The sequence below is a fragment of the Vipera ursinii genome (genome assembly GCF_947247035.1).
Source record: "Vipera ursinii genome assembly, chromosome: 6".
In the NCBI taxonomy this organism is placed as follows: Eukaryota; Metazoa; Chordata; class Lepidosauria; order Squamata; family Viperidae; genus Vipera; species Vipera ursinii.
The window spans coordinates 39,088,030-39,102,766 of NC_139515.1; the positions used below are offsets into that span (position 1 = coordinate 39,088,030).

The 14,737-nt window shown below is 40.2% G+C and overlaps 1 protein-coding gene across 5 annotated transcripts in view; it reads right to left on the minus strand.

Moving 5' to 3' along the window:
- Positions 1 to 315: 315 nt before the first annotated feature.
- The window catches only part of LRIG3 (leucine rich repeats and immunoglobulin like domains 3), an 85,749-nt gene continuing 71,327 nt past the window's right edge, over positions 316 to 14,737 (minus strand). For 4 of the 5 annotated variants that reach the window (XM_083365239.1, XM_083365238.1, XM_083365236.1 and 1 more), the window contains 6 exons: positions 12,964 to 13,284; positions 11,493 to 11,774; positions 10,178 to 10,630; positions 9,822 to 9,983; positions 2,580 to 2,723; positions 316 to 873 (listed from right to left, as the gene is read on the minus strand). In XM_083365239.1, coding sequence (XP_083221365.1) covers positions 626 to 873; positions 2,580 to 2,723; positions 9,822 to 9,983; positions 10,178 to 10,630; positions 11,493 to 11,774; positions 12,964 to 13,284 — 1,610 coding nt within the window. In that variant the 3' untranslated portion in view covers positions 316 to 625. The remainder of the gene's footprint in view (positions 874 to 2,579; positions 2,724 to 9,821; positions 9,984 to 10,177; positions 10,631 to 11,492; positions 11,775 to 12,963; positions 13,285 to 14,737) is intronic. The other variant, XM_083365237.1, reaches the window with a different exon arrangement.

The window sequence follows — 14,737 nt, forward strand, 5'->3', positions numbered from 1 at the left end:
GAGATTGCTACTAATTTAGTTTGATACTGACCATGCATATTAACTAGACCTGGAATGTCTATGGGGAACAGGAAGTTTACAAGTGCATTTTTGCATATATCCAAAACATCTTTTCTGACACTGGCAACATTATGCACCACAGTGCAAGGGAAACTATCAAAAAAGATACAACTTCCTCATTCCCCTGAATATGATTCTTGCCTGTATATGTTCTTATCAGTGCTATTTAATGCAGAAATCAACAAAATGTAAGTATTATGTCAGATATTAATGTTAACCATCCATAATTTTTGACAGTTCCTTAAATCACAGAAACACATGAATTGGTATTAGTTGAAAACACTCATTAGAATAAAATGAAGTCTGTCTAAGTAACAAATGTATAGTTATTATTCACGCCATTAATTTACAAAAAATACAGTTTGGTTAAACAAAACTGTATCTGAAATATAAGGAATGTATAATCTGCCTGATAGAATACATTTTGTAAATAAACCAGCATCTGTATAAAAATCATAAATCTCTCTTAAAATACAACCAGAAGTTTCTTTTTAAATAATGTCCACTTTGAGGTAGTATAGTTCTTTATTTCATGAGTTGATTTTGGGTTGGCACTGATGGCAAACTATGTATCTAAGTCAAAAGACTGAAAAGTAGGAGTTCTATAGTTTTCAGCTGGTTGCCCACAAATAAAATTGCTATTGTCCACTTCAGGAAACGTCCTAATCATTTTTTCACCACCTTCAGACTCTGAGTCAAAATCCAATGATTCATTAGAATAATGTTGGGAGGCTTGTGGCTGCAAAAATGAGGACTGCTTATAGCTTGGCAAAGAATCGAGCTGGTGCTTCCATATAGGTTTTCCAAATGTTCCTAAAGAGATAAGAGAAAACATTTATTAGCAATTATAAAAATGAACAAGCAAAGTAAATTCACAAAATAGCCAACAATCAAGTCTATGTTAATATCATAAATTTAATAATTACACTTTCTAATTACTCAGTTCAGACCTATGTTCACAAAGTTTATTTGGGAGAAACAAAGCAAGACATTGATTTCCTATTCATCTTTCAAGATTTGGTGTCTTGTGAGTGTTAAGATCTGGGTTCACATTTTTATGCAGTCATGAAGCTTAGTAGATAGCCTTTGAAACCTGACATAAGTCTGTATGGCTCACTAAATGGTCATTCAGCCTACTCTACTTCTAAGGTTTATCAAGGGGATAATACTGGAAGGTATTAAGACTAAATATTGTGTGAGCTCTTTCAAGAAAGAACAAATAACATAGATGCTTGATGAATGGGACCTTTACTTCGGATGTGTGTATTTTGTCAGTTAGCAACCATATAGGAAAATGGGACTTTTTCAATGAATAGAGTAGTTTAAGTCCTCATTTTTCAACTTTACAGCCTTATAACTTTATTGCTTGCATTCTAATGTAGTTGTTGTGATTCAGGGTCAGCCTGTGGGTTCGGCAGTTGGGTCGGACGACTCAGAGGAGGAGGGGGGCGTTGAAGAGCTTGCTGAGGGGGTTGGAGAGCTTGCTGATGAGAGCCCTCAGCCAGGCCCCTCCCACCTGGTCACGACGCAGACCCAGCTGTATGAGCCTGACAGCGTGGATGAAGATGACCCACAGCTGGCCCTGTTCAAGGACACCCGACGCAGGAGGCAGTCAATCAGGAGTAAACAGAGGAAGGCAATGGGGCACCTCGGAAGGAGGCAGAGAGAAGCCACGCCCTGAACTGTATAAAAGGGGAATGCGTGGGAGGGCTGGTTTGCTGAAGGCAACCACTTGAATAGCTCCTGTTTCATGGTTCGTGTCTTGTTCTGTTTGCTTTTGTATCCATAAATTCGGCAGGCTTAGTTCCAGCCTCTTGCCTTCTTGTAAAAGGGGTTGTCCCTGCCTTTTCTGCAGGGCCGGTAGCAGGATGGTACAGAACAGTAGTAAGGCATAGCTTAAGCTATCCCAATATGGAGACATGCTGAAAATATCTTAGTGGGCATAGGCCACTAAGTGGTTACCCAAAGGCAAACCCAATGTTTAGTTAGCACATCTTGAAAAAATCTCTAAAGAAAATGTTCAATGGGTATGGAAGAGAACACTTTTTCAAAAAGCAATTCTGTTTACTTAATTTCAGTGTGGCTTGCTCCCCATTATATGTATTTAGGATTTCTGGATTAGAAAACAATTAAAACATACCCATGAAAGTGGTGCTTAGTGTAACAGAGGACAGTTTTTGATTTCTCTTAAATTCACATGTGTCTACATTTAAATGTGAGCTTCTTGTTCTATCCTCTTCACTTGGGGGATAAATAGAAGGAATCAACTTATTACTTGGCATGTGTATTCTGGAGATACTGAGATATCGGTCAAAAGGATCTTCAGGTAAGTGGATATATGGGTAGCAATCTTTTTTCTTTAAGCAGCTTAAATCATAAAGGTCCACGCATGCTATTCTTTGCTCTGAATTGCTGCCTTAAAAAAACCAACAGGGAAAGAAAAACCTTTCAACTTTACTAAAGACTGTTAAAATTTAAAAAGAGGGAAATAATTAAAACATGCATATAATATAAATTACCTGTATGGTATGCTTCAAACATTTCTGGGCTACATAAATTTCTTTTTAAATGCAGGCTTCCTGAACTTCCCAGGTAATGGCATAAGAATGGATCTGTTACAGCTTCCAGATCATTTTCACTGTAGCTATCTGTATGACAAAGTCCTTTGAAAGGGAGATGACATATATCAGTCTCCTTTTAGATTTTTTTTCAAACCAAAACATCTTCTTTGTACAGGTATTCCTCGAGTTATGAACATTCATTTAGTGAATGTTCAAAGTTACAACGTCCACGCCAAAAGTACTTACGAACAGGTCCCAAAGTTACATATGTTGCAGCACCACAATGGTCATTTGCCCTTATGAACGATTGCAGAAATGCTGCAACATGCTCCTTTGGTGCCATGCCTGAGAGCTCCGTGCTGTCCACATTCAGCTCCAACACAGCCTTGAGTGCCAGAGCCCTTGTCCAGCCAGGCAGAGAAGCGCTGGGCCAGCTTCTCCCCTTCCCCGCCGAGCCCCAACCTCTCTCACAAGAGGGCATGGCCCTGTCCTGCTACTTGCTGGAGCACCAAACATGCCCAGATTTCACAAATTGTGCCATTGTGGAGCTGGAGAGCTTGGTGTGCCACTGCCCTGCTCCCCTCACTTGCCAAAAGCACTCCTTTTCTATATTGCAAGAGGGGCTCCTAAGCAAACCTGCTTTCCAGCTTCATCAAGTTTCTCCCCACAACTCAAGACACTCTTTCACTGGAGAAATGGAAAAGCTGTGTTGCAAATGGAAGAAACATGCAGGGAATCCAAAGAAGTATCCTCTGAACTCATCACTTCCTCCAATGTGGAGCAGGAGAGATAAAGCAACTTCAAGAGACAAGTTCATGAGGCAAAAAAAAAAAAAAGTAAGACCAGCCTTTCCAATTTCTGGTGAAAAAAAGTAGGATTTCACGAAGTTGGAAAAGATGATTTTACTTTTCTTTTTAGCTTCACGAACTTGCTTGGTCTCTCCTGCTCCGCATTCAGAGGAGCAGCGAACCTGTCTGGATTTCAATAATCTTCAGAGGATTCTTCTTTGGTTTCCCTGCATGTTTTTTTTTTCCTTTTGCAATACAGCTTTTCCATTTCTCCAGCAAAAGAACAGTATCTTGAGCTGAAGGAGAAACATGACAGAGCCGCAAAACAGGTTTGGTTAGAAGCATCCAAGGATTCCACACCCGGGCATCTATATAGGAGATTTCAATAGCGCCCATACCCAATGGAGATATATGCTTAATGATACTAACGGCGAGACCCTCTGCGAATGGGCAGAGCAGAACAACCTATACCTACTTTTTGATGCTAAAGATCAAGGTACTTTTAAATCAGCTGCCTGGAAGAAAGAGTATAACCCTGACTTATGTTTTGTTACACAAGATAAAATCAAACCTGTACCTGCCTCTCGGCAAGTGCTACCAACCTTCCCCCATAGCCAACATAGACCTATTATCATTAAGACAGGAATAAAGATACCTATTATCAGATCTATACCCCGACCAAGGTGGAACCTGAAGATGGCCAACTGGGAAAAGTTTACGATGGACCTTGAGAACACAATAGGACGTATCCCGGCAGTTAGTAAAAGCTACTATCGCTTTGTCGGAGCAATTGTGTCATCGGCTAAAAAAATCCATCCCACGTGGCTTCCGCAAGGAATATATCCCAGGATGGAATGAAACCTGCGAAAACCTATACCAAAAACATCTAGAGAATGGTGATGCTGCGATAGCCGATGAACTTCTTCATAACCTTGACCTGGCGCGCAGGCAGAAATGGGAGCAAAGTATGTCTGGACTAGACTTTAAACACTCAAGCAGGAAGGCATGGAGCCTACTGAAAAAATTGAGAGGAGACCAACCAGCTCAACGCAAACAAGAAGAGGTTACTCCAGATCAAGTAGCAACTCGAATTGTCAACTTAACTAGAGTACCCCATGATAAGAAACATACTAAATTAGTGAAAAGAGAACTAAAGCACTTAAAAGGTTTATGCTCGCCTAACCAGGAATATGCTCGACCCTTCCAAGTGGCTGAAATAGATACTGCCCTGAAGAATGTCAAAGCTGGAAAATCTCCTGGTTTTGATGGAGTAATGCCTGAATTTATCATCCATTCTGGGCCTCGCACAAGAGAATGGCTGGCAAAATTCTACACAGATATCCTAACTTTCAGTAAGGTCCCTCCAGAATTTAAGAGTACCAAGGTAATCGGCATATTAAAACCTGGAAAAGAAAGCAACAAGCCAGAAAACTATCTCCCCATTGCTCTGTTAAGTGTTTGTTATAAACTACCTGAAAGGTTGATACTTAACAGAATTGGACAGAAAATTAACGAACAAATACCGATTGAACAGGCTGGGTTTAGATCTTATTGGAGCTGTGCCGATCAAGTCCTTAGTCTTACTAGCCACATTGAAAGCAGCTATCAGAATAAATTGAAAACATCTGTTGTATTTGTGGATCTCACAGCAGCATACGATAAAGTGTGGAGGGATGGTCTATTAAGCAAATTCCTCCACGCTGTCCCTTGTAGTACCATGGGCCGCCTAATAAATAACTTGCTCTCAGCAAGGACCTTTCAAGTCATCATGGGCGATAAAATTAGTAAGCAAAGACATCTGAATAATGGACTCCCTCAGGGCTCTGTATTGGCCCCATCCTTATTCAACTTATATATTTCCGATATACCACCCACGCTATCAACAAAGTTCTCTTACGCTGATGACTTGGCATTAGCATATAGCCACAAGGACATCGAAGTTACAGAAGGTGTACTTGCAGCGACCTTACAACTCTGAGCACATACATCCACCAATGGAGGTTAATCCCAAGCGTAAGTAAGACAGTCACATCATGTTTCCACCTTAATAATAAACTGGCAAAAAGACAACTCAATGTATACCTAAATAACAAATTGCTCCCATATGAGGCAACTCCAAAATATCTGGGGGTCACCTTAAGACAGGACCCTGTCTTTTAAAAAACATATTCAGAATATGGCTGCCAAGGTTAACAGCAGAAACAACATTCTGCAAAAACTATGCGGAACAACTTGGGGATCTTCAGCTCCAACTCTTCGATGCGCAGCCCTTGGGCTTTGCTACTCTGTAGCGGAATACTGCGCACCTGTATGGATAAACAGCTCACATACAAGACTTGTTGATGTTCAACTCAACCATACAATGAGATTAATTACTGGGTGCATAAAATCTACACCTATTCACTGGCTACCAGTTCTTAGCCACATACTTCCCCCGCACTTACGACGACAAGAAGCTCTCATTCAGGAGTATAGTAAGATCCTGCTAAACTGCTCTCTACCCATTCATGCCTATACCTCTAATCTCTTAAGATGTCGATTAAAGTCAAGAAATCCACCACTCCTCACAGCGCTTAAGCTGCTGGCTGAACATCAGAGCACTATACAAAAGTGGATGGAAGCATGGAGTAGCTATACCTCCCAAGATATTTCTGAGCATATTAATCCTAATAGTATACCTCCAGGATTTAATCTACCCCAACACATATGGGTGACATACAATAGAATTAGAACGACTTATGGGGTGTGTGCCGATTCTCTGTATAAATGGGGAAAGACACCTTCAGCACAATGTGATTGCGGGGCTCCCCGACAGACTATCCAACATATAGCGAGGGAATGCACTAATAGAAGATACCCAGGAGATTTTAAGGACTTCCTCTGCGTAACAACGGCAGCTACTGATTGGATCTCCAAACTCGACATTAAACTCTGAAATGTTATTTCTGTTTTCCTCTTAGGTTTTATAATTGCTTCTTTTTTTAAAAAAATGTTTTAACTGTTGTAACTTGTAAATATGAAGTGCTTTTAATTCTGTGTGTGACCAGCCATATGCTTGCTTGCTAGCTAGCTAGCTAGCTAAATAAATAAATAAATTCATTCATTCATTCATTCATTCATTCATTCATTCATTCATTCATTCTCTTACAATTTGGAAAAGGACTGCTTCTGGCAAGTGAGGGGAGCAGGGTGGTGGCACATTAAGCACTCCAGCTCTGCGATGGTGCAATTTGTGAAATCTGGGCACATTCGGCGCTACAGCAAGTGGGAGAGGTTGGGGTTGTGAGAGAGGCTGGGGTTCAGCGGGAAAGAGGGGAGGCAGGCCTGGTGCTTCTCCGCCTGGCTGGACAAGGGCTCCAGCATCCAAGGCCATGCAGGGGGCAAGCGTGGGCAGCACAGGGCTGTCAAGCATGGCACCAAAGATAAGTTAGCAGTTGGTGATGGGGTGGGGAAGAAAGGCCGAAGCAGCTAGGGACCCCAAAAGGTGGGAAGAAGAGCATGGGATCTCTCAGTGGGTGGGGAAGGCCTTTGGTGGCTGGACACAGTGGTCTTGTCCCTGCACTAGACCTCCCATGGCCTTCTCCACTCCTGAGGTACCCTGTGCGTTCTTAATGACCCACACATTCAATTAACGAATGCATTGGGGAGAGGAGGGATGGGGCTTGATCATTTAATGAGTTCCAATTAACAAATCCTCGGGTTATGAATGTAATTGGCAGACTCCATTACATTCGTAACTCGAGGATTACATTTATAGAGAAACCTAGCCAAATACCAAGCAATAATTAGCTGTGGTATGACAAGTTACAGATTCTTTCAGCAGTCACAATCTCGGTGGCTTCCAAATTTTTAGTAAGACACACTCTCCATTCACTTATTCACTAGCCACAAATTAAACACTCTATTGATGGATATCAAATTGATTCTGTTGGGGGAAATCATTAAATTCCTGTAAATAATCCTAACTTTCCCAGGCAGCTCTTCAAAAAAGTCTGAGGAATCTCTATTATGAGGGAAAAATACTGGAAAACATTATTATGCCAAAGAGTATGTTATATGACAAAAATCTAAAGTTATATTATGCTGAAATTCTACCTCTAATCCTGAAATAAACCAGATTGGAGGCATTGCCTAGATCATGGTTGAAATATTCTTTCTCCAGATGTGTGCACATACAGGGAGTGCAGAATTATTAGGCAAGTTGTATTTTTGAGGATTAATTTTATTATTGAACAACAACCATGTTCTCAATGAACCCAAAAAACTCATTAATATCAAAGCTGAATATTTTTGGAAGTAGTTTTTAGTTTGTTTTTAGTTATAGCTATTTTAGGGGGATATCTGTGTGTGCAGGTGACTATTACTGTGCATAATTATTAGGCAACTTAACAAAAAACAAATATATACCCATTTCAATTATTTATTTTTACCAGTGAAACCAATATAACATCTCAACATTCACAAATATACATTTCTGACATTCAAAAACATAACAAAAACAAATCAGTGACCAATATAGCCACCTTTCTTTGCAAGGACACTCAAAAGCCTGCCATCCATGGATTCTGTCAGTGTTTTGATCTGTTCACCATCAACATTGCGTGCAGCAGCAACCACAGCCTCCCAGACACTGTTCAGAGAGGTGTACTGTTTTCCCTCCTTGTAAATCTCACATTTGATGATGGACCACAGGTTCTCAATGGGGTTCAGATCAGGTGAACAAGGAGGCCATGTCATTAGATTTCCTTCTTTTATACCCTTTCTTGCCAGCCACGCTGTGGAGTACTTGGACGCGTGTGATGGAGCATTGTCCTGCATGAAAATCATGTTTTTCTTGAAGGATGCAGACTTCTTCCTGTACCACTGCTTGAAGAAGGTGTCTTCCAGAAACTGGCAGTAGGACTGGGAGTTGAGCTTGACTCCATCCTCAACCCGAAAAGGCCCCACAAGCTCATCTTTGATGATACCAGCCCAAACCAGTACTCCACCTCCACCTTGCTGGCGTCTGAGTCGGACTGGAGCTCTCTGCCCTTTACCAATCCAGCCACGGGCCCATCCATCTGGCCCATCAAGACTCACTCTCATTTCATCAGTCCATAAAACCTTAGAAAAATCAGTCTTGAGATATTTCTTGGCCCAGTCTTGACGTTTCAGCTTGTGTGTCTTGTTCAGTGGTGGTCGTCTTTCAGCCTTTCTTACCTTGGCCATGTCTCTGAGTATTGCACACCTTGTGCTTTTGGGCACTCCAGTGATGTTGCAGCTCTGAAATATGGCCAAACTGGTGGCAAGTGGCATCTTGGCAGCTGCACGCTTGACTTTTCTCAGTTCATGGGCAGTTATTTTGCGCCTTGGTTTCTCCACACGCTTCTTGCGACCCTGTTGACTATTTTGAATGAAATGCTTGATTGTTCGATGATCACGCTTAAGAAGCTTTGCAATTTTAAGAGTGCTGCATCCCTCTGCAAGATATCTCACTATTTTTGACTTTTCTGAGCCTGTCAAGTCCTTCTTTTGACCCATTTTACCAAAGGAAAGGAAGTTGCCTAATAATTATGCACACCTGATACAGGGTGTTGATGTCATTAGACCACACCCCTTCTCATTACAGAGATGCACATCACCTAATATGCTTAATTGGTAGTAGGCTTTCGAGCCTATACAGCTTGGAGTAAGACAACATGCATAAAGAGGATGATGTGGTCAAAATACTCATTTGCCTAATAATTCTGCACTCCCTGTATAGAGGGGGAACCTCTCCTTCCTTTTTTGCAGGAACTTTAATCATGGATAGACAAAACTGTCAGCATAAAATGTAGCCTCTTCCTGTTCTGCCATGTGCTTCATAAGATCACTGCTGAGAACACAGGTTTAAGTTTGGGGTTAGGTTAAATCTTTAGAGAATATCTTGGAATATAACTTCTATTTCTTCTTTCACAACTGTGAAAAAAAATCAGAACTTTTCTGTCCACAGCAAGACCTTAGCTAGTATTACAGTTGAAAATACCTAGCAGCAAACTGTGTGTTTTTAGCATCATGGATTTTTGTTGAAAAACATGGCTCTAGGTAAAAACTAAAAATGAAATATGCAGAGTAACAAGAATGTTCAAGTCATTTCTTGGAAGTGTTCTTCAGCTGGAAAAAGCACACATATCAAGAAGATATACAGAATAGCACTACTGTAAAACTAGAAAATCTGGACATATACTAGTACATCTTTGGGCCAATAATAGTCAGAAAACAATCTTTCATAAAAACAGTTGATGAGCAATTTAGAAATAATAAAACTATTGTTCTCCAATTTATTTGGTCAAAGAACAAAAGTAGTGGAATCTTAAACTACAATTCTGCAGCACATTATCTTTGAATGAATCCCCAAATACACATGAATTACATAGATCTGTTAGATCCTTACCACTGCTTTCTCTCTGCTGAAAGAAATATCCACCTATGGGGGAGGACTGTACAAAGTGATGCTGGCTTCCACTCTCTGATGACCCATATCCATCTTGTCTTTCAGCTAAAGTTCCTTGGGATGACAGATAGCTTGGAACATCTGCAGGTAAGTTTGTCTCATCTATGATAATCAAATGTACATGCACAAAACTATCAGTGGCTGAATTCTTTGAAGTATTTTACATAAGCTACATAAGGATCAGTTTATTTACGTTTCTGAATTTGAATCAAAAGACAAATATTTCTGTAAGGAAACTTCAGGACGGTAACGAAAAACATCTCTGAGAGTTCTGTTCCAAGTTCTAGTTTACTCACCTGTGTTTGTGACACTGCAATCTTCATTTCTTCTCCTCGTGTGGTATATGATGACCACCCACACAAGGGAAGTGCCAACCACACAGCACACCACAGCTATGGTCACTACTCCCACAGTAGCCCATCCATCATCATCGAAAGATAGGGCAGCATTCTGTGGAGAATCACAGGTAGGAGTAGGAATCACATTAAGGCGAATATTGCCTCTCTCAGTTCCAAGTGTGTTAGACATTTCACATGTGTATTTCCCAGCATCTTCAAAGTCTGTGTCTACAATAATAAGCAACTGATTTCCCGCAGCAAAGAAATGCCTCTCTGTCACTGCTAAAGTGCCATCATCTTTGGTCCAATTCAGCCGAGGAGATGGGCTGCCCCCAGCAATACACTGCAAGACTGCTGTTTCACCTTTCATCACAGTTCGATCCACCAAGGGCCTCAAAAAGGAGGGTGTTTCTGAAAATGCATAAAAATTCTGAAGTAACTTAAGTAAACTCATAAAGTTCTCAGGCTAGAATCTTAACCACAGACTTATATTTAAATGTATTGAAAATAATAAGGTAAAGGTTCCCCCGCACATGCGTGCTAGTCGTTTCCAACTCTAGGGGCCGGTGCTCATCTGTTTCAAAGCCAAAGAGCCAGCGCTTCTCCGAGGACGTCTCTGTGGTCATGTGGCCGGCATGACTAGATGCCAAAGGCGCACAGAACGCTGTTACCTTTCTACCATAGTGGTCCCTATTTTTCTACTTGCATTTTTACGTGCTTTCGAACTGCTAGGTTGGCAGAAGCTGGGACGAGTAACAGGCACTCACTGTGTTATGTGGCACTTGGGATTCGACCTGCCAAACTGCCGACCATCTGATCGACAAGCTCGGCATCCTAACCCGAGCCACCGCATCCCTTTTATTGAAAATAGAGCAAGTCTAATACAGTTTTTCTTGCCATGTACATGTATACATAATCCAAACTAGACTGTGTTGTCTCTGTGTCATATAATATATGTGGGTATATGCATAATTCTGTATTTATTTATTTACGTCATATTTATGTAGTGTATATTGGAGGTGGTGACCCTTTGAGAGCTGTATGAAAAGAAATTTCATTTTAATGTATGCCGATTAGTGTACATTCAGTGACAATAAAGTTATTATTCTATTCTATTCTATTTTAATTTTAATTTAATTTAATTTATTAATATTTTTATACCGCCCTTCTCCCGAAACACTATGTGTATTAAGTTCTGTTTATTGTTTTCAAAAACAAAATGGTGAGCTACCAAATTACCAGTATTCAGCTGCCAGGGTCATGATATCCTTACCTAGTACTGTTAATGTTGCATTTGCAGAAATACTGCCTGCAGTATTCTGAGCTGTGCAGCTGTAAACACCAGTATCTTCAATTTTGACATCCACAATAAAAAACACATCATCCTCAGGCATCACATGCATGCGTCTCTTGCGTGCTGCAGGAAAGTCAGTACCACCATCTTTCTGCCAAGCAATCTGGGGCATGGGATGACCAACAGCAGCACACTCTAGCCGTGCTGTTGCCCCTGCACGGATTGTAAGATCCATGGGCATCTTGGTAAACAATGGAAGCACTATAAGAAAGAACAAATCCACATATTGGGAATGTTTCCAATGGAGATTTGTCACGAATTCTTTCAAGGGAAGGGCACAACTGATTTCCAATTCCCAAAAGAATAAAATAAAATGTCTTGCTTTCTCGGAACATTTTTTTCTCTATCTTGCTTTTGTATTTGTGGCTTTGACTCAGTCTTGATTCCTGGTAGTTGCCTCAGCAAGTACAGACAACTTTCTTGGCAGTTTTTGAAGTGGTTTGCCTTTGCCTTTTGCCCGACTAGGTGAGTAAGCACAACCTGAGTCTTAGCCTGGTGTCTTAGGTACTATACTGGAGCTTAGTTTGTAAATTTGCTGACAATTTATTGATTTACTTATTGATTTTTAATGATTTATCATTTTTAATATTTATTGTGAACTTTTTAGAGAAGACTGATGCTGGAAAATAAACAACAAAAACAAACTATTATACTGGTAGGTTTAAAGTCTTAAAAATGAAAACAGGCAAACAAATATATATCTGGTAGCACCTCTAGAGAGACAATTTTACCAAAAGGATGTTACCACCAAGAATCTTTTTGCTGCCACCTGTTTTTCTTCACTTCATAGGGTTCCTTGAGAAGACCCACCCATCATAGAAGATCGAGCAGATATAAAGATTAGAATGTTTTTATATAACCGCATTCTCTGGTTTATAAAGAACCTCATTTAATTCCTTCAGGAGAGCAGAAACAGAAGAGCTCATAAGAAATAACAGTTCTAAACCTTGCTTCTAGTTATCAACTGAGCAAATATATTTGAAATAGTTATTTCTAGCTAGCACTGAAATATAGTTTTAATGTTAATAAATTCCCAGGGGTTTCCACATGTTGTTGAATACCTTACAGAAACTCCAGCTAGAATAGCCAGGCATTGTGGATGCTGGGAGCTATAATATGAGGAGCCTAGTTATTTTACCTACAAATTACAGCAATCTAAATGGAAGCTTGCAGGTACAAGGAACTATGATTGAAATGAGAAGCAGGATTTACTCTTTTAAAGCTCTTCAATAAAACTTCAGCAAAAAAAAACTCATTTATTTTCTCATGTACTCATACAGCCAGCTAATACCTGCTCAATATCTATTAAGTATGCTAAGCAAAACCTTTTGGAAAGAATGCTATATCATATATTTTTATTTTAATGTGTAAGTATATTTTAAATGCTTACTGTTCACTGTAAGTTTAGCCTTAACAGAGTACGATGAGCCAAAGTGATTGGATATAACACACTGGTATTTTCCTTCATTACTGAATTCAACATTGCACAATCTAAGGATGGTGGTGTACTCCATCACTTCACCACCTTGTGCCCTAAGGTGAGCATAATTCTCCATTTCAGCATCACGTATTAATTCATTATCCTTTTTCCATGCAAAAGTCATCGGGGAATCACTGCTGCTGGCTGCTGAACATACAAAACTTAAATTGGAGCCTTTGACTGCTGACTGAGTTTCAGGTTGGACAGTTATCTGTGGCTTTGGAAAATCATCTATAAAAAAGAGCAAAACAAAAAGAGTAGCACTGAATAAAACCACACAATTTCTTGTCCATCTAAAAAAGTGAGATCAGATTTGAAAACTTATTAGTTCTGATACAGTTAATTTTATATAACACATTTTAAAAAAACAGTTGTTTTACTAATCTTTGTCTAAAACAGTCTTCTACAATTTGGTTGGGACCAATGCCAAATTAGGAATTGCTAATCTAGTAAATGTCAATCTTTCATGAATATTCTGCTCAGAAATATGTACCATCGAGTTCACAAATCCTTGTATACTTATATACAAAGGCATTCTGTATGGTTTAAAAGAAATTAGTTCCATTTTCCATAGCACACTCAATCACACAGCTACTTATTGAAAAGCTGGCTACCCAGTAACCTAAAAGCATAGAGAAGGAAAAGCTGCACTGATACAGAGAGAAAGACTAGATAGCTGTTTGTGCCTGGTCATCTCCCATTTAGATTATTGCAATGTGCTCTACATGGGGATATCCTTGAAGAATAGAGCTGGAAGGGACCTTGCAGGTCTTCTAGTCCAGCCCCTCGCTCAAGCAGGAGAATCTATACCATCTCAGACAAGTGACTATCTAGTATCTTCTTAAAAATCTCCAGCGATGGAGCACCCACGATTTCTGGAGGCAAGCTGTTCCACTGGCTAATTGTCCTCACTGTCAGGTTGCTTCTCTCTTTGATCAGTTTCCAACCATTGTTTCTTGTCCTGCCCTTTGGTGCTTTGGTGAATAACATGACTCCTCTTCTTAGTGGCAGCCCCTCAAATACTGGAATACTGCTATCATGTCTCCCCTATTTCTTCTTTTCTTTAGACTAGCAAAACCCAAGTCCTGCAGCTGTTCTTTGTATGTTTTAGTCTCCAGGCTAAAGAAGTTGCTCTTCTCTGATTTTTTTCCAAAGTCTCAACATCTTTTTTGTAGTATCGTGACCAAAATTGGTTGCAGAATTCCAGGTGTGGTCTTACTAGGGTTTACAAGACGGTATTAATACTTCATGTGATCTTGATTCTATCCCTCTGTTTATACAACCCAGGATTGTATTAGCCAGCTGCACACTGCTGGCTCATAGTCAAATGACTGTCTACTAGGACTCCAAAGTCCCTCTCACAGTTGCTGTTTTTGGGCCAGGTCTTACCTAATCTGTACTTAAACCCTTGATTTTTCCTGCCTCAATGTAAAAGTGTACTTTTCTCCACATTAAAACTGGAAAAGGCCCATTGTTCAAGTTTGTCAAGATCTTTTTGGGTCCTGAGTTTGTCTTCTGGGGTGTTGGCTACTCCTGCTAGTTTGGTGTCATCTGCAAATTTGATGAGTTCCCCTTCAATTCCCTCATCTAAGTCATTGATGAAGATATTGAAGAGTACTGGGCCTAAGATGGAACCTTGTGGTACCCCACTGCTTGCTTCTCTCTGTATGGATGTAGTGCCATT